The sequence below is a fragment of the Zalophus californianus genome, chromosome 7 (assembly GCF_009762305.2).
Source record: "Zalophus californianus isolate mZalCal1 chromosome 7, mZalCal1.pri.v2, whole genome shotgun sequence".
Taxonomy (NCBI): Eukaryota; Metazoa; Chordata; class Mammalia; order Carnivora; family Otariidae; genus Zalophus; species Zalophus californianus.
The window spans coordinates 52815107-52842765 of NC_045601.1; the positions used below are offsets into that span (position 1 = coordinate 52815107).

Below are 27659 nucleotides of genomic sequence, written 5' to 3' on the forward strand. Positions count from 1 at the left end.
ACAATGCCCAAGGGTGCACATCCTTACCAATACTTGCTATTTCTTGTCTTCTTGATACTAGCCACTCTGACAAGTGTAAGATGATATCTCGTTGTGGTTTTGATTTGCATTTCCCTGATGATTAGTGATGTTGAGCACATTTTCATGTCTCTATTGGTGATCTGTAGGTCTTCCCTGGAAAAATGTCTATCAGGTCCTCGGCTCATTTTTAAATTGGATTATCTGGGGGTTTTTGGTGTTGAGTTGTATATGTTCTTTATAGATTTTGGATATTAACCCCTTATTGGACATAACATTGTAAATATCTTTTCCTATTCAGGAGACTTTCTCATTTTGTTGATGGTTTCCTTTGCTATGCAGAAATTTTTTATTTTGGTTATGTCCCAATATTTTGTCTTTATTCTTGAAGAAAATTTTTGTTTCATATCTAGGTTGACGGGTTTTTCCCCCAGTATAAAGATGTAGTTCCATGGTTGCTGGCCTCCATAGTTCCTAATGGAAGTCATCAGAAGCTAATCATTGTTCCCCTGTATTTTACATGCTGTTTTTCTCTAGATGCTTTCTAGATTTTCCTTTCACATTAGATTTTTAGCAGTTTGACTATAATATGCCTAGCAGTGTTTTATTGTATTTGCTCTGCTTGACTTTCACCAAGCTTCTTGAACCTGTAAATTTATGTCTGTCCCAGATTAGGAAATTTTCAGTCATTATTTCTTCAAAAGTTTTTCTGCCTCATTCTCTCTTCTTACCTTCTAGGATTCCAATTAGAAATATGTTAGAAAGCTTGTTATGGTTCTACAAACTTCAGGCTTTCTTTCTTTTCTTCTCTCATTTACTCTCCATTCTTCACACTGAGTAATTTCAAGTTCTCTGGCTCTTTGCTTGGTTATCTCCATTCTGCTAGTAAGCTCATCAAGTGAATTTTTACTTAGGATACTGTCTTTTTTCATTCTAAAATTTAAACTTGGTACTTTTTTATGATTTCTCTTGCTCTGCTGAGATTTCCTAACTCTTCATTCATTATGAACATATTTTCTTTACCTCATTTCTCTAACAATTATTGTTTTAATTGTTGCTTTAAAGTCTAATGCCAATATCTGGGTCATATCAGGGTTGATTTCTGTTGACTGTTTTTTTCTCTTGAGGATGGGTCAATTTTTCCTCATTCTTCATTTTGAGATTGTTTCCTGGACCTTGTGGATTCGTTTCATTTTCTGGAGAGTGTCAATATCTTTGTTTTAGCAAGAAATTACCTTGGATGATTCTAACTACAAACTGTAGTTAGATCAGTACCCTACCTTTAGTTAGGAAGTTTGTGATCTACCCCACAAATGTATGGTTCAGAGGTCAGTCAGAGGTTTGGGCAAGATTTATACATAGAACTTGGGGCTACATCCATCTAGTTCACTCTGGGGTTCATTTCTCATTTTCCTGTAGAAATGCTTGCCCCAAACTCCACCATCTGGTTCTTCAGGCCAGAAAGACCGTGAGTTTTGTATCAGAATTTCAGTCACTCAGTGTAGCACTGACTTTATCTGCCCTAAAGGTGATAGCTATTTTTTTAAAAAAGAAAAGGTATCTCCAATTTTGGACTTTCTTCCAAGTCTTACCTCCCTTCTAGAATCTGCCTGACATTTTTTACTCTTCAAGACCTTCAGATAGTTGTGTTATATATTTTTTCCAAATTTATCATTATTGTCTGTGAGAAGGCCATTTGGTAGACGCTTACTCAGCTGTATCAGAAGTTTTAGTTTTTAATAGAGAAATGTAACCCATTTATATTTCAGGTCAACATGCCTGATCTTGTTTTATGTTCTTTACCCATATTTTTTGCTGCTTCTCCTGCTTTCTAGTTTTTGCTCTAAGAAATACTTTTTTCTTTTATCTTTTTTCTAGTTACTTGAAAAGTAGAAGGTATACCTTAAATTCTAAAAAACTTGACTGTGGGGCACCTGGGTGGCTCAGTCAGTTAAGCATCTGCCGTCGGCTCAGATCATGATCCCAGGGTCTTGGACTCAAGCCCCACATGGGGCTCCCTGCTCAGCGGGGAGTCTGCTTCTCCCTCTGCTGCTCACTCTCTCTCTCTCTCTCTCTCTCTCTCTCTGTCAAATAAATAAAACCTAAAAAATAATAATAATAGTAAATAAAATAAAATAAAATAAAATAAAATACTTGACTGTGTATTTCCCTAGTTATAAGTACAACAAATGATGATACTGTCACTCAGGATTGGCAAACACTCTCTCCAAGGGGAACACAATTTACAAATATCTAAGCAAGCAGTAACTACAAATACTCATTTACACTCAATTCATTGGTATCATCAATTTTCTTATTTCAAGTATTTCTTTTTAATAAGTTCACATTAAGACCTCTTTCCTCCAAGACACTTATTTTTCTTCATCATTTTATTTTCTTTATTCTATTTCTACATACCTCTTAAGTTGTTTTCTTACATCACTGATTTCATTTTCTGTAGTTTCAATTCTATATTTTAGTGTTTCCAATGCTTTTATTAATTTAATTTAATTAACTTAATCTTTATTTCATTTAGCTTTCTTTTACTTCAGCCAATTTCTTAGTAAAAAGGTTTTCAACTCAATCTGTCTTTTCTCTGCTTAGATCTTCTGTATCATACAGTTTATGTTCTCTTGATTTTTAAAGAATATAAAACAAATTTTCTAATACTTACTTCTCTTTTCTACTTATTGTTCCCATATTATGGTATTTTCTTTTTATATAACCTTGAAAAAGGAGTGGTATGACTAATCTTGGAGAATCCCTATAATGAAGATATTGGTTCCCCTCCCCAACCTCCTAGTTGTTCTTATAATGTCTCTGTCTCTACTGTTGTTCAATGTTAAAAAGTGATAGTTGGCATCCTTCCTTTGTTCACACTTATAATAGAAATACCAGTGTCCCCACTAAGCAGAATTCTGACTTTTGAACTGATATACACATATTTGATATCATATTAAGAAACTACCCATCTGTTCATATTTTAGGGAGTGATTCTATCAAGAATGATGCTGAATTTTGCCAAAATGTTTGTAGCTTTTATGGTGAACACAACTGGATTTTTTTCTCCCTAGAAATATTAATATGATAAATTACATTTGTTGTATGAGTGTGCATAATTGTTAGCCAACTTTCTAGTGATATCCAGCTTTTTATTTACTGTGGATGTGTTGCTTGAGGAAGGATCACATAGTGTTGTTGCCTGATAATCTAAGTAATACAGGATTGTTCTTGGGCATTCTAATGCTGCCTGCAGCATTTTCATCGTAATAAACAGTAAATTTAAAACTAGAAAGACCAGAATGCACTATTCTCACAGTTCTAACTTAAGTCAGTAGGGGACTTTTTTCTTTTTACCACTCTGTGTTTTACTACAGTTGAAATGAATTTACATATTCTATTTCCCCATAAAAATGTATTCTTATTTTTTGATTGAATAAGTTCTTAAACTTATTTATTAATTTCACATATTAATTAATTTAATTTACTTGCCTATTATCAATTTGTCGCTAGGGTCTCCATGCTCTTAAATATTTTTTTTCTCTATTAGAATATCACATAGGGGCACCTGGGTGGCTCAGTCGTTAAGCAACTGACTTCAGCTCAGGTCCTGGGATCCAGCTCCATATCGGGCACCCTGCTCCGCAGAAGGCCTGCTTCTCCCTCTCCCACTCCCCCTGCTTGTGTTCCCTCTCTTGCTGTGTCTCTGTCAAATAAATAAAATCTTTAAAAAAAATAGAATATCATGTAATTAACGAAATTTTATTCCAGAACCTAAAAACTGAGTAGCACATATATGAAATTTTAATTGTAGATTTTTGTTTTAGGCTTTTCTAATGACCTGACAGCATAATCTTTGAAAAGTAAAACTATGTTTATTTGTATATGGGCCACATAAACTATTTCCCTAAATGACAAAAATCACAAATAAATCATCTAATTGAGGCTTTACAAATTAAGAAATTAAATACAAACTATATCTAGATCTAATTTATCTGGAAATTTGTTAGCAATTTCCTATTCCTATGGATCTGATCCAAGATCTGCTCTGTTTCACTAAAAAGAAAAAAAAAAAAAAAAGCCTTAACCAGATTATCCTACATAATATAAAACAGTAGCACTACAAATATTACACTACAACTGTTGTTTAAAATACACTAAACATATATTGAGCTTGCAAGAAACTAGGAAAATCCCTACAGACCAGCAAATAGGAGGCTAAAAGCTAAAGTAGTAATCATCAGCTGATACTGGTTTGGGTTTGTTTTTTGGGGTCTTTTTTTTTTTTGGATTTGCATAAAAAGATATAAGCTTCATTTAAATACATTTGTTTATGTACTTTATATTTGTTTGTATCCCAATGTTCCAAAAAAGACTTAAGGAGTCTTACAAGATTATATAAAATGCAAAAAAGGAACATAGATTAAAAGTAGGATGAAAGAAGAAAAAAATGAGAGGATACTAAATGAAGCTGGGAACAAAGCCCAAATCGCATACTATAATGACCTAAATATTTGCTCTGGGTCATCTACAAGTTTGAATCTAAGCTTCCTCGCAGTGAACGTGAAAAGCAAAACATAACCAAATACTCTACTGACAATGTTTGTGAGATAAATATAAACTGGTGTTGAGAAATACAAATATTGAACCACCCTTGCAGCCCAGGAATAAGTCCCACTTGAGGGTAAATGATTCTTTAAAGGTACTGTTGAGTAGATTTGCTAGTATTTTATTGAAAAATTTTGTACCCATGCTCATCAAGAGATATTGGCCTGTACTTCTTTTTTTAGTGGAGTCTTTTTTTTTTTTAAGATTTTATTTATTTATTTGACAGAGAGAGACAGCGAGAGAGGGAACACAAGCAGGAGGAGTGGGAGAGGGAGAAGCAGGCTTCCCGCAGAGCAGGGAGCCCGATGTGAGGCTTGATCCCAGGACTCTGAGATCATGACCTAAGCCGAGCAGACGCTTAATGACTGAGCCACCCAGGCGCCCCTTTAGTGGAGTCTTTACCTGGTTTTGGTATCTGGGTAATGCTGGCCTCAGAATGGATTTGGAAGTTTTCCTTCCATTTCTTTTTCTTTCTTTTTTTTTTGGAGTAGCTTGGGGGTTTTTTTATTATTACTATGTTCAGTTAGCCAACATATAGTACATCATTAGTTTTCAAAGATTCATTAGTTGCATATAACACCCAGTGCTCATCACAACACATGCCCTGGTTTGGGGTTTTAACAACTACATAGGGTACAGAGGGTGAGCCTTGGACCCAAGACAGGAATTCAAATGCAGGACTAGAGAAAAGTAACATACAGGCAGTCACTCATTGGTACCTTATTCCCCTCACCCCCCCCTCCAAGTATTGCATCCCTTTCTTCTCTTCTACAGGATTTTTCTCTCTTAGGTTCCTATACTCTGGTGTTGCTTTCACTTGTTTATCAACTATTTCCCATTAAAATTATTAATTGCTTATTAAATGTTTCTGATCATTTTCTACTAAAATTAATAATCTATTAATTGACAATTAAGTTATAAGCTGTTAAAAGATTAGGGTATGATAGCTTCCATCCACAACAATAATTCCCATTCTTGTTCATGAAGTTGAAGCTTTACAACTAGAAATGGAGAGAATGAAATGAATGAAGTAGAAGAAAATTAAACAGAGAGGCTAAAAAAATTAATGAAGGGAAAAAATATTTTTCTCCACTGAGCACCATCTTTTGGACCTTTAACCTCCAGATTATACTGTCTTTATTGAATGACAGGAATCACCACCTAGTTGTACAGGCCTGAAATTTTAAAACAATTTCTACATTTGCCTTTCTCTTTTCCTCAATATTCAACCTACAGCCCTGTGCTATCCATTTTACTTCTTGAATATCTTTCAGATCTATCCTCTCCATATCCATAGGTGATACCTATGAGTTTTTCAACCTCAGGACTACAGACATTTTTGGATAAATAATTCCTTGCTGTGTGAGGTAGCCGCACATTTTATAGGATGTTTGGGCAGAATTCCTGGCTTCTACAGAATGACTAGAGGCCAGTAGCAGTACCCATCTCCACCCTGCCTAGTTGTGACAAACAAAAATGCCTCAAACATTGCCAAATAGTCCCCTAGGTGATAATTACTGCCTTATACCAAACTAACACCATTTCTTACCCAGTGTACTACAAGAGTCTCCTAATATATCTTCACTGAATCCACCATATTACTGCACCCCCCATAACGGTTCTCCACACTACACCCAGTGATATTCCAACTCTGATCTTGTCAGTCCCTACTTAAAGTACTTCAGTATCTTCCCATTTCTCTTAGACTAAAATCCAAAATCCTTTTTATTGCTTTAGAAGGTCTAGCTCTCACTTCTCCAGATTCATGTTGTACCTCACTGCATCCAGTACCTCACTGTAGGATGCAGAGGGGCAGAAGGATGCCCCTCCTTCATTGTACTCCAGCCACACTGGCTACCTTTCAATTCCTCACATGGCTCATCCTCTCTCCAGCTATTGGGAGAACCCTCTGAATTAGAATTAGAATACTAATTCTCAGAGCGTTACAAGAGAATACTAATTCATCTACTAATATGCTATTTAAAACAGTAAATAGTAAAAACAGTAACAACCAATGTTGGGGCTCTAGATTAAAAGCTGTGACCTAAGGAAAAAGTTGAATGCAATTTTGATGATTGGAAAACAGGACATGCCGCTTTTTCTAGGACAGGGTAGACAAAGATCAGTGATGACCAACAACAAGCAGTGATAGAGGACAACGTGTTAAGAGTCACAAAACCTAGGTTCTAATCTCTTTTCTGCATTGATTATCCATGTGATTTGTTCTTAGTTTTAATTAACTTTTCTGGTGTACAGTTCTATCAGTTTGAATACATGTAACCATAACCACAATCGGGATACAAAACAGTTCCATCATCCCCAAAAATTCTCTCATGTTGCTCCTTTGCTGTCAAACGCCTTCCCACTGTAGTCTCTGGCAACCACTGACCTATATATTCTTTGTCCTGTACTTTTATCTTTTCCTGGCATATATTCATGCCATCTTCTCTATAATAAAATATTAAGCCATTTATGATGATCATTTGTCTGCCATGGCCAAAAACTAAATGTATGACAGTATCCCCTCTATGGTTCATATTTTAAAAAAGGATTTAAGTTTGTGGTTAATGCCCAATTTTTTCAATTCCACGTCTTAAATTTTCAGTCTTCTCTGGAAAAGTGGCTCCACTTTGAATTTCTACATGCTATCTTGGTGGGCCTATAACTTTGCTCACTCTACAAAGCTATGAGCTCCAGAATGTACCTTACCCTTTCCTTGTGGTGGTCCTTCCTCAGTTGACCACAGCCAACTGAGCAGCCAACTGCAATTTTCTTTACAGCAGTCTTTACTGATGGTGAGGGAGGGGGCAGTGTTCCAAGCTTATTCTAGCACCATGTTATTTATGAACATAGCTTGTCATTGAATGTCTAAAGATAATACTGATGACACTGTTTAGTCAACAGTCAGCTAAAGGAGAGTCTTGATAAATGATATAATATGAAAAAACTCACTGCGTTATCTCAGAGGGTTGCCACCCTGGTAAATCATAAGAATGCTATCCATAACATTATATAAATTTTAATAAGCACATCTGACAGAATCATGCGTAATTCTCTAGTAGTGTATCAGATTAGGGGCTCAGTCGGTTAAGCATCAGACTCAGTTTCGGCTCAGGTCATGATCTCATGGGCCATGGGATTGAGCCCTGCATTGGGCTCCATGCTCAGTGGGGAGTCTGCTTAAGATTCTCTCCCTCTGCCCCCCCCCACTCGTACTCTCTCTCTCTAAAACAAATAAATCCTTAAAAACAAAAGTATTAAGTAATTTATGTCTCCCACAAGTGCTTCCTTAGAGATAAATTAAGTATTAGAAACACTTATATGTAAGCAAGATTTAAGTCTTTTTCTAAGATTCAATTAGGAGTTTTCTTTCATTTCATTGAGTTTCTTTTATGGCCCATAAAAAGCAATTAGAAAGGCTTGTATTTCTGAGACACAGAAACTGAAGAATTCCATAAAAATCTGCTTTTTGGTCCTTTTCCTGCTTCTATTCTTGCTAGGACCTGTACCCCCACCCCACTTTACACATGCCTCAGAATGCAAATAGTGTATGCCCTCCTTCTAAGGGACAAGGAGTTTATGATTTCTTCAGAATAAATAACATCTAAGGAAGGACCAGGTGATAATGACTGAACAAAGCTGTCCTATGCATATTCCAGACCACCAATGCTAGACATCTCAACACCAAGATGCCCTGGCTCCAAGGAATAACACCTGGGTCTCATCTTCATTCTAACCAGTTCCTGGATGCCTGAGAGGACACATACACCATACCATGATCCTTAATAAAAAACCCAAGACCCTGAACAAAGACGAAACTCATGCTCCTTTCCTTTCCAAGTCTCCCAGTCACTTCTCCGTATCTGCTCTCTCTATATCTTCAATAAACTCTGCTCTCACTTCCTGCTGGCTTGCATTTGATTTCCATCCTGCGCAGAAGCCGTGGACCCTCTTGGCTGGTTCTATAGGACCCCCTCCAGGTCCTCAGACCTGGCCTGCCAGCATCATTTTTTGGTATGAACATATATCAAATACTCAAGAGAAAAACAGCAAGTTCGTCAAAACAGGAGATCACATGAATTTACCTTGCTAAGACTATAAACATTTTTCAAATACAAATACCAACTGATTTTCTAGATTAAGTCCTTTATAAAACTAATGATAAGCAAAGTCATCAGATTTTATTAACACAATAAGATGAATATAAAAATTATAGATTTTTCAAAGCTTGTTAGTTTCCACCTAATTGGATGAGACTAGCACAATGTTTGTTTTTACCTTCCGGTGGCCTGTTGGATGTTGCCACAACGACGACCCCATTTTTGAACAGATTTTCAAAAAGCTGTTTCAGAATCATGGCATCAGCAATGTCAGTGACCTATGGACAACAACACATTTGTTTTATTTTAATTTCACTTCTGCTCTAACAAATTTGCTAATGGCTCATCTTTTTTTTTTTTTTTTTTTAAGGATGGAAGTGAATTCCAAGAGAAAAATTCTAATTATCTCATGAAGAAAAGAGTAGATAATTAAAAGCATGAAAGACTGTATGGTAGTCTTTTAAACTTGACTCTTTTTTGCAAGCCTACCATTTCTACGCAAATTATCAAATGGTTCTATGTTAACTTCTTTTATAAACTACAGGTGGAAAGTACAGATAATTGTATTAAACATTTAGGAGGTCTAATCAATTAGAAATAACATAACAAAATCCCTCCTCCTATGCCCATCACAGACTCCGTCCACCCCACCCCACCCTACCCTGGCAAAAAGAGGAGAGAGAAAGCGAGAAAAAAACAGAAGAAGAATAAACAAGCTGATTGAGATTTCTAATACCTTTCTGGCAAAGGTCCCTGAAAAGGTGACTTTAAATGGTCATGGGACTTTAGAAATAAGGACAAATAGCCAGTGAGACATAATCAGCTGCTGTTGAAAATAGAATGATATGACATAGATACTATTGTGCAATTGTTGCACAAAACAATTCAACAGATGGCCCATCACAAAAATAAGCAATTTCATTGTTCTTTTTAAGTGCCTTCTATTACTGTCCATGAATAATCAAAAGGCACTGCAGTCACTTCCAGCACAGCCAGCCTCTGCTAACCTTCGCAAACACAAATATTCCTTCTATTAAAAAAAAAAAAGAAAGAAAAGAAAAACCTTACAAGAATTGTTCATGCAGTGCTTTAAAAAACTACTTCTGACAAAAGCAGAAATGCATAATATAGATAAAACTATTCCATCTAAGTTACAGACACATATAACTATCTTTTCTAAAATTTTTTAAAAATCCACAATTAACAAACTTAATAACTTTTTTAAAAAGCTTTTTAAAATCACAAGGAAATAGAGAAATTAAGGAGGGAAGGAAGTTGAGTTCAAAAACAAATGTATGGTGAAGATAGATATTAATCATTGCACCTTCCCTTATAAATATAATAATATGGGTTTTAGATACTTCTTATGCAAAAATATTTTGATATTTAATAGCATTTCACATCATCTTAATAAAATTGGTTTTATATTCACAAAACATACAATAAATATCACATTGTTATTTTTAAATTCTGTTAGAGCACAGAATCTGGGGGAATTCTTTCAAATTAGATCAAAATACTGAAAGTTACCCAATAAATGGTCCTACCTGACTTACACAGGTTGATGTCACTTTTCTCTTTTACGCAAAAGTTTCATTATTTCCTTCCCAACTGAACAAAAACCAAACTAAACCAGGAAACAGGGATGTGCAGAGCTTTTTTTTTTTTTTTTGCTGCCTCAGGCTATAACTTTAAAACATTAACTAGAAAACTACTGAAGATTCCTTAAATTAAAAAGACTTCAGAAACTTACAGAGTGGTGATTAAAATGAAAAGGAAAGTCGAACTATTTAATTATTTAGGAAAGTGATAGTTAATTTGGAGCTTAGGATCACTGTCAAATTTTGCTTCCGCAAAAATACTCACAGAGAAGGCCCTTTTCAAAATGCTTAGACACCAGTGGCATTTCTGATGAGAGAGCAAACAAGCTTGCAAATTTTAGAAGCAAGTGCACTTTTAAATTGGATTCCCAATACACTGACTTTGAAAGAGAATGATATCAATTAAAAGTTGCTCAATTTTAGAAAATAAAAATGGTCATTTGACTATCTGACCAATGTTTTTGAAAAAAAATTAAAGTAGCTTTTCGTGCCCTACGGTTTAGAAAAGTGAAGAGACATTTAGCTTGTAACAGTGCAAAGGTTTAAGCTGCAAGTTGAAGAAAAACAAACAATAAAGACTTGTGGTTGAATCATACTTTGTTGTTTTTGTATTACAAAATGTTTTTGCTCTATCAGAGTAAATTAACTTGGAGAAGCTATGGCTAATTAATAAGGCAGGAGTCACTTGGGGTAGCTGGGTGCCAATGTATACTCTTTTGATCTTGTCCCCACACTTGTTCAGCTTTGCTGGGGAACAGTAATTTTACAGTATAAGTGAACAGAAGACAATTGGCCACACATTCTTGGAGAGCAGGCTTTTTTAGCACCCAGCATTTCATTACCACCAAGAACAAAAGAGAAGGCTACAGATTACCAATAAGGGTAGTCTGCTAATACAGAGAGGGGGAGACATTTCATTAGCATTAGAGAGAAAAGGTTTTTTATGACCTAGAGTTGCTTTCCATTATGACTCACTTAAGTAAAAAAGAAAAAAAAAAAATCTAATGGTTAATTTACATATGTAAGTGCTTGAGTCTCAGTCACCCACTGATTGGTACAGTGCCATGTAATGAGTGACAAACATAAGCATGCATTATCAGTAATTAGTATTAGCACAAAAATAAGCACCTATTTTTTATTAGCAGTTTTTAATAGCTTTCCTGTTTTACAAAAACGGTCAAAACTATTTTTTAAATGATATTGATAGCTTATAGAGGAGAATTTTGCATGATATTCTGCTCATCAGAATTCTTTTTTTTTTTTAGACCATATTAGTAAAACATCTATCCAGTGTCCCTAAAAAAGACAGGAAAAAATAACTTTTTTAAAAAATCAGTTTCCTTCAGTGTTATACCTTCAGAATCATAAATGGTTTAACAAAAAAATGTTAAATATTCGAAGTCAACATAATGAAGACCCTAAAGAAAACTTTGAGGAAAATCTGCTCTTTTATTTCAACAACTAAAACATATAAAAACCTACCTAGACAAATTTCTCAAACAAAATAATAGTATATTTGACACCAAAGGCAAAACTGAAATGCTATATACTTTACTAAAGATGACCAAGCTAATGAGGAATACATTCTGCAAATGTAATCCGAATACTGCCAAAACATAATTTAAAAATTCCCCAAATTCAAGAGTACATATAGTCTTGTTTTAAGCAGCAATGCTTCTCATTCAGCTCCCTAGTAAGATAAATATTATATTAATTAACACCAAGTAAAGGCCAATAATAACTAGTTAAAAATCAAGACTACTAATAGGATTCAATTTTAAAAGTGAAGTGGTGATTGTAGACATAACGATTGTTAAGAATAAAGTGCCTAAAAAATTCTTTTGTAGTAAATCGGCAATGTATCGTACTAGGATTAATAGGCTTAAGGATAATTTTTAGGTTCTATCATTAAAACATTTACTAAAAGCCTATCCAGCTCCAGATCTGTATATTTAAATACATAATGTAAGACATCATATACCAAAGAGAACATATAACATAGCTGTTACTACTAGTGAATTAGAGCACTAATGATGAATTCAAACTGAGTTACCAGCTGTGTAACCTTGATGAGTTAGTTAACTTCTCTGACCCTTAATTTCCTCATCAGTATAATGAAGGTAGTAATAATACCTACCTTGCAAAATTGTTATGATCCTTATATTAACTCCTCAAGAAATGTTAGCTAGGACTATTGTCTGTGTATGGTATATATGCTAGTATAATTGCATGTTATTTATATGTAGCTGTAACGAATTTTAGCTGTAGATGGAATGGTATATACCATAGTACAGTAGTTAAGAACAAAGGCACATAGTACTCAATAAACAGAATATACATAATAGATGGAATGTAACCATTCTAATAAATGGCTTTGTCTCAAACAGTTCATAAAAGATGAATTTTAACTAGTTAATAAACAAATGTAGAAAAAATTCACCTATATTATTACTTAAGGAATATATATTAAAACAATAAGATACCATTTTTCATTTATTAGGCAAAAAATGTTAAGATAATTCAGAATGTTGACAGGAAAAATTGTGGGTTGTTATTATAAATAAGGGAAGTGGGACTTAGTTGGGAGACTACCTCAATATTTCTCATTTGGTACTAGGATTTATTCATTCATTCTTTCACTCACTATTAGGCATTCACTCATCCTCAAACACAATTCTAGACATTTGAGATACATCAATTACCAAAACAAATATTCCCACCTTCAAGATTACATTCTTATGGAGGAATATATATATAATAAGCAGTAAACATAATAAATAATATATATATGCCAGAAGGTGATATATGTTATTTTTAAAAAGAATGTTTTTAAAAAAGACAGTAAGGAACGTTGGTTAATGGCAAACCACAAGTTTTGTAAGAATAGGCCTTGTTAAGGAGATAACTGAGCAAAGATCTGAAGAAATGAGAGACTCTTTGGGGTATCTGGGGGAGACTGCCCCAGGCAGAAAGTTCAGTGCAAAGCCTCTGCTTGTTTGTTCTAAGTTGTGTGGATGTTGGGAATCAGAGCGCTGCTGTAGCAATATTTTGAGGGTATCCTTTTACCCCCAAATTTTAGAAAAAGGGGACAAGGAGAGATCTGGACTAGTAATAATCCAGTTTTGGTGTGCTAGAGGAGCTTTTCTAAAATCAGCAGAAAATAGTCCAGATACTGAAACTAGGAGATCCAGGTTCTGCTCAGTGATCACCTCTGCCCTTAGGAGCCATATCTTGCCCTTATACTCTTGCTTTCTCTGGTTCTTCTCAACAGTGGGTATATAGAGATAACTGGCCTTTTCTCGCATACTGTGGCAAACTCCAGGCTCAAGTCTGGAATTGCAGAGGAAATAAAAGCAAAACTACTAACACTTTTCATCCTAGGACATGCAGGGCAACTTTGTTCAAAAGCAGAGGGTTCTCCCTCCTACACTGTTGGTGGGAATGCAAGCTGGTGCAGCCACTATGGAAAACAGTATGGAGGTTCCTCAAAAAGTTGAAAATAGAGCTACCCTATGACCCAGCAATTGCACTACTGGGTATTTATCCCAAAGATACAAATGTAGTGATCCGAAGGGGCATGTGCACCCAATGTTTATAGCAGCAATGTCCACAATAGCCGAACTATGGAAAGAGCCAAGATGTCCATCAACAGATGAATGGATAAAGATGTGGTATATATATATACGGTGGAATATTATGCAGCCATCAAAAAGATGAAAATCTTGCCATTTGCAATGACGTGGATGGAACTACAAGGTATTATGCTAAGCAAAATAAGTCAATCAGAGAAAGACAATTATCATATGATCTCACTAATATGAGGAATTTGAGAAACAAGACAGAGAATCATAGAGGAAGGGAGGGAAAAATGAAACAAGACAAAACCAGAGAGGGAGACAAACCATAAGAGACTCTTAACCTCAGGAAACAAACTGAGGGTTGTTGGAGTGGAGGGGGGTGGGAGGGATGGGGTGGCTGGGTGATGGACACTGGGGAGGGTATGTGCTATGGTGAGCGCTGTGAATTGTGTAAGACTGATGAATCACAGACCTGTACCCCTGAAACAAATAATACATTACATGTTAATAATAATAATAATTAAAAAAAGAAAAAAGCAGAGGGTTCTCTCATGTTGTCAACTCTAACATAATAGAATGCTACACTGCAGTAGCATTTGCAATCAAATAAAAGCAATCAATTTGATATTCAGTCTTGTTTTATCATCTCTGAGCATATGTTCTTCAGAGCTCTGGTGGGAAAGAAGCATTTGGTATAACACCCACTATTAGATATGGCTCCCTAATTTTTGAGGAAAATAGGGTTGGAAAATATTTGCAAGGAGCAAGGCTTGAAAGTATAGGAGATAGGATCAAGAGAGAAAGCAGGAAAGCTTGAATAAAAGAAATGACACTATCTTATTGTATTCCCCCCCACACACACCCACTTAGAGTTTAAGCTTTTTTAAGTTGGGTTTTCTGCTACCTATAGTAGAAAGCATCCTAGAAGATACCTCATCTCTTTGCTCTTTGGTCTTTAGTTCATCAGGTAATTCTCCTTGCATTGGAGGTACTGGATTCTATATGAAGGAAGGTGACATTTCCTCACAGTACTCCTATTTATGCTATCTTTTATAGGCCATAAGGAAATCCCTCCTGATACAGCAGATAGGAGCAAAACATGAGCTGAACAGATCCATCCCCAAGACTGTTTGCAAGCAACAGGCACAGGAGATTCAGCTAAAGAAAAGGAGTTTACTTGAGACTCCAGGATGCAAACAGCACTGATAACACCTGCTGGGAACTGGAGCTGAGGTAGCTCTGGAGAGCACAGCAGCTGTCCAGGGAGCAGCCTTGTAGTCCTCCCCCTAATGTGATTCAGTTATTTCCTATGTCTCTTTGTTCCTGCTTCATTATTGTGCGGGAACTGCCCTCAGTGCCTTTTAGTTGAAAGACATGAGACAGAGGACATGATTGGCCCAATCCCCAGGGCACACCATATAAGTGCAATGTTGCTGGCAAGCTTGTGGGCTTGGTACTCATAGATCAGATGTCCAGACAGAGTCCATTTGACTGTGGGTCAGATCGGGTCCTGCAGTTTGGGATAAGGCTCTTTATTTAAGGCAACTGGGATGGATGAGTAAAGGAATGAATGAACATCAAACCAACTCTGGACGGGGCAGGCGATGATCACTCCGTCACATCCACTCTCTCTGTTAGCAAGCAACATTTTACAAGTGAGGGGCCTATCTCCCCCTTGATCTCCTTTATACTTAATACGTAATTTGAAAAATCATTTTTATTGCCTGCCTTTCTTTTGCAAGACTCACTCATTTGGAACACGAGCATCCTGAGAGTTGCTTGTTTCCTTCTTCCCAACCATGAATCAACATTCTGAAGTCTGAACTCAGGGAAGAATGCCGAATGCAACCAGAGAGGTTTCTGTTAGGGCCTCACTATTAGGGTGGTATTATGACATTCATGGGTCCTAGGCACTTTTACCTTCATGAGCCCCTTCCTCAATTAGAAAATGCATTTGAGGGGTGCCTGGGTGACTCAGTCAGTTAAGTGTCTGACTTCAGTTCAGGTCATGATCCCAGGGTCCTCGGATTGAGCCCCTCATCAAGCCCCACACTGAGCATCGTGCTCAATAGGGAGTCTGCTTCTCCCTCTCCCTCTCCATCTGACTGTCCCCTGCCCCCCATCCCCCAGCTCACGTACACAGAAGCACCCTCTCTCAAATAAATAAGTAAATGAAATCTTAAAAAAAAAAGAAAATGCATTTGAAAATACAAAATACATACATAAATAGTATTCTATGACTGGGTTGGTATAAAATATATATAGATACAGGCTGAATTCATTATGATATGTTCATTTTTTTCTGCAAATTTTAAAAGAAATTAAAATATTTTCATGGGCCCCTGAAAGTATAACGGACCCTAAGTACTGTGCCTACTACACCTAATGGGTAATTTGGCCCTGCTTGCTATTAATCCTCTGAGGATCTCTTTGCACCACCAAATTGTCATTGCTTCCTAACCTTCTTAAACAGTCTTGCCAATGGTCTTTGTGTCACAGCAACAGACCAATCTTTTCTCTGAATGTTTTAAAATTCACATTTTTTAAGTTAAAGGTCATGATTTTTATATGATACCAAGGAAATTCTGATGCCTCTATATTCCTCATCTACATGACTATAATAACTATTTTACAGAATTAAATGAATAACTGTGTTATAGATATAAAAACACTTTGTAAACCATGAATCATTTTACAAAGGTTAGGTATTAATATATTTTTTTAAAAAATTTAACTTCAATGCCCTAAGCAAAAATTTAACTGTGCTAATTCAATTTTATTGGTGATAATGTGATTAAGAGATCATAATGAGAAAACAAGAGATGGCCTTCACTGATTTATCACTGACTTTTGTTGTCGACAACAAACTCAGTACTATTTTTAGAACTAAACAAGGCCCTTCTCTTTCTGCAGCACATTGGTGTACTTAGTATACTTCTTCAGAGTAGAACATTTCTTCCCCATAAGCCTTCTTCTGAAGACCTTTGTAGTTCTACAATACAAAAGGTGATGAGATACCTGTGTGGCTCAGTCAGTTAAGCGTCTGCCTTCAGCTCAGGCCATGATCCCAGGGTTCTGGGATCGAGCCCCGCATCGGGCTCCTTGCTCAGTGGAAAGCCTGCTTCTCCCTCTGCCTGCCGTGCCCCCTGTTTGTGTTCTCTCTCTCTCTGACAAATAAATAAATAAAATCCTTAAAAAAAAAAAAAAGGTCAATGCCAGGCTGTCTTAATATGACTGAAAGGAGAAGGAAAGATTCCTCCTTTCCAGATGGCCCAGTGTAACACCTTTCCTGGTGAAAATTCTTCTTTCTCATCTATCATAAATCAAGACCATTGTTAGATAAGTGTATCAAGTTGCTAATGGAGACCTATTGTGCCTCATTTGGGATAAAGGCAACCTGGTCATCTTATCTTCCCACCAAATGTAGGTTTTTAAAACACAGAAGAACAAAAAATAACTTGTTACCAATTTAAATGCACAATTTCAGAGAATCTTAAAACTTTAAGAAGCTTTACAATTCAACTAGGACAGTTCCCTCACTTCATCACAAATCTGTTGTGAGGCTTAAATAAGATGTGTGACTCACCCAGGGCCCACCTCAGAGTAGGCACAAAACAAATGTTAGCTTCCTACCCCTTCGAAGTTCTCTGGGCCTTTATTCTAGGCAGTCAGACACAGGAGTTTATGCACTCAGCTCCAGAGATATTATTCAAAAGCTCTGGGTATGAAGCCCTATTTTTAAGCTTATATTCAGTATTTGTGGATTTTTCTATTTTCATTCAAATAATCAACTGCTGTTACAGTAAGCATTATAGAAAAATAAACTATTACATTTCAGAATCACTGAAGAAAGCAAATAAAGAGGAAGTAATTCTTAACCTAGAGCATCTATTATTATTATTATTATCATCATTATTATTAAACACCGAAGATACAGAAAAAGCATAAGACATGGCATTTGCCTGCATGCTATCTTTGCTCTCATAAGAAATAAAGATCAGAAAATAACTTATTACCAATTTAAATGCACAATTTCAAAGACTCCTAAAACTACAAGAACTTTGAAAGTTCAAGTAAGGCCAACTTCCCCTGTCATCACAAACAAGTTGTGAGGCTTGAGATGTGTTCATCACTTGTTTTTTATATAACACTTTTTAAAAAACCCACAAACATCTTTAGGGCGCCTGGGTGGCTCAGATGGTTAAGCGTCTGCCTTCGGCTCAGGTCATGATCCCAGGGTCCTGGGATCGAGTCCCGCATCAGGCTCCCTGCTCCTTGGGAGCCTGCTTCTCCCTCTGCCTCTCTCTCTCTCTCTCTCTCTCTCTCTGTCTGTCTCTCATGAATAAATAAATAAAATCTTTAAAAAAAAAAAAAAACCCACAAACATCTTTAAAGACATTATTTTGTAATCATGACATTATCTCCATCATGGTACAGGTGAAATGTAAATCCATGACCCTAATATAGGGGTGGGCAAACTTTTCCTATAAAAGGCTGAGTAGTAAATACTTTAGGCTTTGAAAGCCACATGTGGTCTCTGTTGCATTTTCTTCTTCTTTTTTAAAAGACCCTTTAAAAATATAAAAATCATTCTTTTCTTACCGGCCATACAAAAGCAGATGGGCCAGATTTGCTCTGTGTGAGCCATAGTTTGCTAACCCCTGGACTAGAGAGTAAAATAAACTCATAAGAGGTAGTGTGTCACATCAATTTACAAAACAATGATAAAATCAGGAACAGAATTTAAATCTTCACATGTCATTCAGAATACCATTCCACATCTATGAAAATCTCTACCTTACCTGAAATTCATCAAAACATAAGAGACATGCTTCTTCACTGATCTCTTCAGCTATGGGAGCTATTGGATCATATGATTTAGCCATGAATCCTGGTTTTCTTTTTGGCAAACTCTGTTTAAGGCGGTGTATTCCTTTAATGGATGAAATTAAACACAAATCAAATACTGTATTAATTGTTCATTTTAAAAACTATAATGTATCTTTTAAATCTCTAAATGAAACTTCAGTGTTAACATAAAAATTAAGTTTAAATGCCACATAAAATCAAATGTGATTATTGAAAAATTGGTTGCATTTTCTCTACCTCAAAATAAGTTGTTCACATCTTAATACATTCCCACGGTTGTAAGGACACTCTGTAGTTATTCCATCCCCACCCTTCAATCACTTCAGAGATGACAAAGTGATAGCCTAGATGACAAGATGGTAACTAGATGGATCAACAGATCAATCTTATTGCTGAGGATTTCAGAGATGCGGGCAGAGGAGGTGATCCTGCCCTACAGCTAGCATACATAATCAGGATGTTCCCTTATCTCTAGGCAATCCCACTTCACTCCTCGTATGTGTATTGAATGTTGGAAGTATTAGAAGAAAAATGCAATGTTCCTGCCCTGGTGAGGTTACAATATAGCTGGTAGACAAATAATGCACAACAGAAATAATCTAAGAACACTGACAAAGCAGTAAGGCATACATACAAGCACATGAATGCCTACACGCTAAGGTGACACAGAGGAAATGACCTAATCAAGAACAACTTCTTGAAATAAGTGAGTTTTTAACATTTCTTATTGATCCTTAGTAGAAAGAGGAAATACCTGACCTTCATATAGTAACCTCTCTTCTCTTGACAGGAAATACTGAATTTGTCTTTAGGACCAACTCTAAATACGTCACGAGTTGTTTCAATATAGCACAAAACGAGTGAAACCAAATAAAACCTCACTTTAAGCAAACTAATTTTTTAAAAGATTCAAGGATTAAGAATTTTAGAAGATGATGAGAACTATTTTGTAGTGTCTGCCCACTTAAAAATCCCTTCTTTTAGACCATTTAACTTACTTTTATGAACATCTAGCATGAACCCATGAAAATGAACCCGTTTCTTCCTCTTCATCTCCACATAAGCATAAAACATGTCCATCACCATTGTTTTCCCTGTACCTTAAAAAAAAAACACAAAACTACTAAACAGTATGTACTGATTGCTCTAATGATTGCTCATTAGCTTTGGGATAATGAAACCACGCTCTTCTACTGGAAAGCTTAAGACTAAGTTACTTTTTTGGAAAGGAGTGTTTATTTTGTATGTTAAACGAGCTAAAAATTAAATGTTGATATTGCTCTTTTTTGTTAAAATCCTGTTATTAGAAAATACAACATTTAATTAACATCACAGGGGCTATTTCCCCCAGAGAACTATGTAAATAAACTGGTAAGATCTGCAGATTATTCATTCTTCAGTTTCTCTTCCAAAAGATATCAATCTGAATAAAATAACTTAATTAAGTAAATATTTATTGGGCCATAAGCAAGAGGAATGGTCTTAGGGAAATTCAAAGATGAAAAATAAAAAAATAAAGATTAGTATCTAACATAAATGCTGAAAGTAAATAATAGACATACATTAGAATTGCAGAATTGCCAATTTTAACACTTTTTGGTAGGTTTATCTTTATTTCTCTTTGCATATCCTACAGTATTTTCTTTATACATGTTGATACTATGTTCTTTTTCTTGTAAGTTTTTTATTTTAATTGCAGTATAGTTAACACACAGTATAATACTAGTTTCAGGTGTACCATATAGTGATTCAACACGTCCATACATCACCTGGTGCTCATCACAGTAAGTGCCCTCCTTAATCCCCATCATCTGTTTCACCCGTTCCCTCACCCACCTCCCCTCCGATAACCATCAGTTTGTTCTCAATAGTTAAAAGTCTGTTTCTTGCTGTGTCTCTTTTTTTTTCTTTGCTTGTTTTGTTTTAGCTTTTGAAGAAAGTGTTCTTAAGATATGACACTTTCTTAAAAAGCTGAGAACATAAATCTTTCAAAATGAGGCCTACTTGAAGAAACTGAAACCGTTAACCCTTATAATTTAATTATCTGATTTTCAACACTGAAACTTTTAACCAGTGTTGCTTTAGTAATCGAAGAGTCATATTTAACAAAGTATGTATGGAAAGTCTTATTCCCTTACAGAAAGCCCAGAGCTTTGGGGACATTGGCAGTACTCAGGCTCAGGTCAGACCCAGCATTCCTCAGCAGGCCAGGCTAGCGCATGCTGGTGCTGTCTCTCATGCTCACTGCTTCCTCTGGCACAACCCCACCACAGTGCCCGTCGTCTCCTCGCAGGAGCTACAAGTACACATAGGCAGCTCAGGATGTGAGATCTAAGTCTTAAATCTATTTGGCTTTCCTCCATTCCATATGGCTTCGAGTCCATGCCATCTGAATCACCAGAAAGTTTTTGTATATGAAAATACAATTCAACAAACACATCTGGTCATTAATGAAGAAACCAATTCGATCTAAAAGTAATTTTTTTGAAAAAATATTTAGTATAATATTTCTTGATACAGTGCGTGGCAGCAGATTTGAATCATTACATTTATGCAAAATAATAAAATTTTTAAATCTGCTGCATGAAACAGTACACTTGTAGATCCAGAAAAATGTCAGGAACTCACAAAAAATGTGAATAATATATATTTGAATGTAATCTTGTACTAAGTCTTTAAAAAACAGGCTTAAAATATAACAAGACCATCATATAAAAAGCTTCTGGAGATAAAAGCAAAAAAAAAATCATAAAGGAAAACATGGCTACCTGAAATTTAACCTTCTGGGGGCGCCTGGGTGGTTCAGCAGGTTAAGTGTCTGCCTTTGGCTCAGGTCACAATCCGGGGATCCTGGGATCGAGTCCCGCATTGGGCTCCCTGCTCAGTGGGGATCTGCTTCTCTCTCTCCCTCTGCCCCACCCCCCTGCTCCTGCTCACTTGTATGCACGTGCTCCCTCTCTCTCAAATAAAACCTTAAAAAACTTAACCTTCTGAATATCAAAATCACTATAAATAAAATTAATATCCTTACTTAATCAATATATTGTTACTGAATACCACGTGTGAGGCCCTATTCTGGGTGCTCGGGATCTGGTAGTAAACAAAACAGACAAAAATCCCTGTCTTCATGAAATCTGAAAGATTAACCTTACATATCTTTAAATATGAAGAGCTCTTAGAAATTACAATGGTGTTTCGGGGTTTTTTTTTGGTTTTTGTTTTTGGTCTGTCCTAAATCTCTTACTTTTGAAAACTTCCCTACTTAGCATGATTCTATGAGGGCATCAATCACAGGATGAGCCAATCAAAATACCCCTTTATCATATACACTGTGGTTGGCCCTGTAATGAGCACATGACCCAGTTAGGTCAGTGTTCTCTGGAGGCAGTTAATATGGATCCAGAAAATAAGAATCATCCCTTCTCTTTTTAAAGGAGCAACCTAGAAAATTCCAGAAATATTTTCTATAACAGCAAAAACTTGTGACCAAGAATGAAGCCAACAACAAAACTATGAACAAGAACGAAGCCAAAAAGGAAAGCAGAACCAAAAGATGAAGGAAAAGGGAAATGGAGGGAAGGGAAAGAGATCCCAAAAATATCACTTAAGATATTAAATATAGATCTACCCACAGCTGAATCAGACCATTATTCAACTTAATAATTAAACCACCCATTAAATTCCTCTCCTGGTTCAGCCAATTCAACTGGCTTTTTTTTTTTCCACTACAACTGAAAGAATACTAAACAGGACAGATTTAACAGGGGAAAGAAAAAAAGATGATCAATGTACAAAAAAAAAAAAACCATGAGTATTCAAATGACACAAAAAATATAAATAGCTTTAAACATGTTTTTAAAAGTTTAATTCTACCAGGAATAAAGGAATACAAGGGAAAACACCCATGACATACCATTTTTAGGTTCGTGAAGATGTAGGAAAACAAGCATTCTAATATACTTCTGGAGGTAGTATAAAACCAACCCTTCTGGAAGTCAGTTTGGCAATGTCAATCAAAAGGTAGACAAGTATTTAAAAATACTCAGAACCAAAATCAATACTGTAAAGATATTTTTGCTCCCTAAATTATTTCAAAGCTCAATGGAATCCCAATGAAAATCAATTTAGAAATAACTTGACAACATGATCCTAAAGTCAATCTCCTGATAAAAAATAAATAAAGGTCTATCAGCAGGAAACTGATTAAGTGAATTATGGAACATTCATATAATAAAATAGTATATACCCAGTAAAATGAATGAGGTAGATCAACTATGTTCTGATATGACATGATACCTAAGACCCACAATTAACTGGAAAAAAAATAAAGTACTTAATATTTGAATAAAATAAAAACACCCACACTTTTAAAAATTCTCCTGAGTGGCTAATTTCTTTAAAAAGTGTGAAAAAGGGACCTCTGGGTGGCTCAGTTGGTTAAGTGTCTGCCTTCGGCCCAGTCATGATCCCAAAGTCCTGGGATCAACTTCTGCATCAGGTTCCTTACTCAGCAGGGAGCCTACTTCTCCCTCTGCCTGCTCCTCTCCCTGCTTGTGCTTGCTCGCTCTCTCTCACAAATACATAAAAATCTTTAAAAAATTAAAATTAAAAAAATTTTAAAGTGCCGAAAATACTCTAAAACAAGATCAAGTGGCAAGGAATAGAGGTTGGGGGAGGCAAGGAGGAAAAGAAGAGAAACTATACAATAAAATTGTATCATGGAATTAGAAAATTATATTTGAGTGGTACTGGACTCTAAAAAAATCAACTAAACCAATTAAGCAGATCTAAGGATATATAATAACAGTGTATATGAAAAAAATAATTGTTAAAGACAAATGCTCAGCCATTTGCAGAAAATAAAACTAGATGCCTACTCACATTTCACACCAAAATTAATTCCAGATGAATCCAAGGTGCTAAAAAATATGAAAAACCAGGAAGATAATATGTGTGAACATTTGTATCACCTTGGAGTAAGAAAAGTTTAACAATGTGTATCAAGAAAACGAAAACTTCTGAGAGACCATGTGAGAGTAACTGGTTCCAGATTTGCCATCCCAACATAAACACCTTGAAAACTGGATGAAATATATGAAACTAATATTTTCAGACACTAGAAAATAAAAATACAAGACTGATCCCCGACAGAAGGGAAAAACAAGATGAGCCCTATAACACTGCAGCTTTTGGCTTGGAGGCACCCTCCAGACTGCTGCACAGAAAGGAGGAATCCAAGCAAAACATCCAGGACAGGCTAAGTTGGGTTAAGAGAGACCAGAATTATGGGAGTCCAATGCCAGTGAAATTGGCAAGGCAAAATGCCAGGGAGGAGGAAGCTATCTATGAAAGAACTCCAGAAATCAACATGTGGGTACTCTTAAGTCTTTGGCTGAATACTAGCTGCTCATGTGTAGGGGGATACTCCATGATGTGAGGCAAAGAATGGCCATCAGGAAACTGTAAAATGAAAAATTTCCAGAGATACTGAACTCATGCAACAACTTGGATGAATCTTAAGAAATTACACTGGAGGGGGGGGGAGAAAGCCAATCTCAAAGTTATGTACTTTTCCATTTATATAACGTTTTTGAAATGACAGAATTTTAGAAATGGAGAACAGATTGATGGCTGCCAGGAGTTAGAAAGAGAGGGTGAGTAGGTACGGTTACAAAATTATGAGCAACACAGGGACTCGTGGTGATAGAATTGTTCAGTACCTCAACTGTGGCAGCAAATACATGAACCTACACAGTTGACAAATTGTACAGAGCTAAATACAGACACAGAAATGAGTACAAGTAAAACAAGAAATTTGAATAAGATCAGTGAATTATATCAATGTCATTCTGTTTGTGATATTTATACTATAGTTTTGCAAAATGTTACCTTTGGGGAGAAATGAGTAAAGTGTACACAGATATCTCCATATTACTTCTTACAAGTGTGAATCTATAATTATCTCGAGAAAATTTTCAATTAAAAAAATACTTCAGGGGCGCCTGGATGGTTCAGTCCGTTAAGCATACTACTCTAAATCTCAGCTCAGGTCTTGATCTCAGGGTCGTGAGTTCAAGCCCCAGATTGGGCTCCATGCCCAGCATGGAGCCTACTTAAAAAAATAATAATAATACTTCAAATGAATCAAGCTGGCATGCAAGTAACTTAACTCCCCATCAAAATAAAATTCAATATATAAAAACCATATAGTGGGGGCGCCTGGGTGGCTCAGTTGGTAGGGCGACTGCCTTCGGCTCAGGTCATGATCCTGGAGTCCCGGGATCGAGTCCCACATCGGGCTCCCTGCTCGGCGGGGAGTCCGCTTCTCCCTCTGACCCTCCCCCCTCTCATGCTCTCTCTCTCTATCTCATTCTCTCTCTCAAGTAAATAAAATCTTTAAAAAAAAAAACCATATAATCATCACATTTGAAAAAATGTTTGACAAAAGTCAGCACACATTCATGATCAAATCTCTCAGCAGACTAGGAAAAGAAGCATACTTTTCAAACTCATAAAGGACAAATACAAAAAGAAACACACAATGAAAAGATGTTCAACATCACTAATCATTTGAGAAATGCAAATCAAAACTACAATGAGATATCACTTCAACACCCATTAGGATGGCTATTATTTTTTTAAGAAAATAACAAATATTGGTAAGGATGTGGAAAAATGAGGACCCTTGTACATTGCTGGTGGGAATGTAAAATAGTGCAGCTGCTGTGGAAAACAGTATAGAAGTTGCTCCAAAAATTAAACACAGAGTGACCATATGATCCACCAACTCCACTTCTGGGTATATACACAAAAGAACTGAAAGCAGGGATTCAAACATTTATTGTTCACCACAGTCAAAAGATGGAAATAACCCAAACATCCATCAACAGATGAACAGATAAAAATTGAATACATATGCTGGAATACTATTCTGCCTTAAAAAGTAATGGAATTCTGATACAGTCTACAACATAAATGAACCCTGAAGAAAACTACAGCAGGTGAAATAAGCTAGACACAAAAATTTAAATAATATATGACTCCACTCTATACGACATACCTGGAGTAGTCAAATTTACAGGGACAGAAAATTGAATGGTGGTTGCCAGGGCCTGGGAGGGAGGGGCATATGAAATGGGGAATTACTGTTTAAAGGTACAGAGTCAGTTTGGGAAGATGAAAAATGTTCTGGAGATGGATGGTATAATGGTTGCAAAAGATTTAAGGATCTTTAAAAATGAAGATGAAAATGTTCTGGAGATGGATGGTGTGATGGTTGCAAAATAATGTCAATGTACTTACTGCCACTGAACTTCACAAGTAAAAGTGGTTAAAACGGTAAATTTTATGTTATGTATATTTTGCCACATTAAGAAAAATAATACATTAAACTAAAATACCCTACAATTAACATCATACTTACTAGTGAAAGACTGAACACTTTTCCCCTAAAATTTCACACAAGGCAAGGACATTCACTCTCACTACTTCTATTCAGCATTATACTGGAGTTCCTAGTTAGTGCAATAAGGCAAGAAAAAGAACCGGAAGACGTACAAACTGTAAAGGAAAAATTGTCTTTATTTGCAACAGCATGATTGTATACATAAAAATTCCTAAAGAATCTATCAAATAACCACTAGAGTTTATAACTGAATGTAGCAAGGTCACCAAAAACTAAATTGATTCTATACACTAGCAATGATCAGTTGGAAATTAAAATTTTAAAACACAGTACCATTTGCAGTGGCATCAGAAAACATAAAATACATAGGAATAAATTTATCAAAAAATATGGCAGAACTCTGCATTACAACCTATAAAACAGCAGAGAAATTAAAGATCTTTAAAAATGAAGAAACATACCATGCCCATAGATTGGAAGACTCAATTTTTATCAAAAAATCAGTATTTATCAAAAACATCAATATTTTAAGTTATCAATTCTTTCCAAATTGATCTATAGATTGAATGTAATCCCAATCAAAATCCCAGGAGGATTTTTTTAATAAGAAATTAACCAGCCAATTCTAAAATGTATGTGGAAATGCAAAGGTCATAGAATGGGCAAAACAATCTTGAAAAAGACAGAGTTAAAAGACTCCCATTACACCACAGGGATGCATCAGCAAAACCCAAGTTGTAGGAAATCCTACAGGACAAATTAGTTTATATATGTATGTGCGTATATATATATATATGTGTGTGTAACAGTGTGAATTTTGCTGCTGCATCTCTGTGGTATGATGTCCCACACACACACATATACAAAGAGACTAAAGACTTAATAATTAATAGCACAATGAAAACAGAAACATTTACAACAATTAGAAATCTGAGTAACTGAGTATTTAATGAAATTACAAATAATGTTAATTTTTAGAGTGTGAAAATGGTATATACTTAAATTTCTACTTATTTTGTATTCATTCTTTATCTTATTTTTACCAACATCTAATTTTTTTTCCTACTTCTAACAGAGACTAGTAGATATACCCAAGTAATTATTAACATTTTACTTTCCTCAACACCAAACAGTGCTTAGGGAGAATATGAGGGAAATGTTAAGTTCATGACACTACCAAAAAAGGGAGGAAAAAGGTAACAAAGGTCTTTCTAAAATGTTAAATTCTTTCAATGTGGCTATGATAAACACCATTAGATTTAGTATGGTGGGCAAGAGCCCTGTGTGTGGTGGGATTTCAGAGATGCTAAAAGATTTCTCTGCCCAAAATCACCAAGTGATCAGCTGGATCACTACAGTTCTATTTCATATACCAAGTTCCAGTGAAATTCTACCTCTTAGAAGCTCTTTTTTTTTAATTTTTTTAAAATTTAAAATTTATTTATTTATTTATTTATTTATTTATTTATTTATTTATTTG

General features: G+C 35.7%; 1 protein-coding gene across 4 annotated transcripts in view; it reads right to left on the reverse strand.

Annotated features, from left to right (window-relative positions):
• Window positions 1-27659, reverse strand: part of AFG1L (AFG1 like ATPase) — a 221597-nt gene that overhangs the window by 117275 nt on the left and 76663 nt on the right. For all 4 annotated transcript variants that reach the window (XR_003521753.1, XM_027604017.1, XM_027604016.1 and 1 more), the window contains 3 exons: window positions 19773-19874; window positions 18708-18838; window positions 8905-9004 (listed from right to left, as the gene is read on the reverse strand). Coding sequence is in view for 3 of the 4 variants with exons in the window: in XM_027604017.1 (XP_027459818.1) it covers window positions 8905-9004; window positions 18708-18838; window positions 19773-19874 (333 nt within the window). In the remaining variant the exon portion in view is untranslated. The remainder of the gene's footprint in view (window positions 1-8904; window positions 9005-18707; window positions 18839-19772; window positions 19875-27659) is intronic.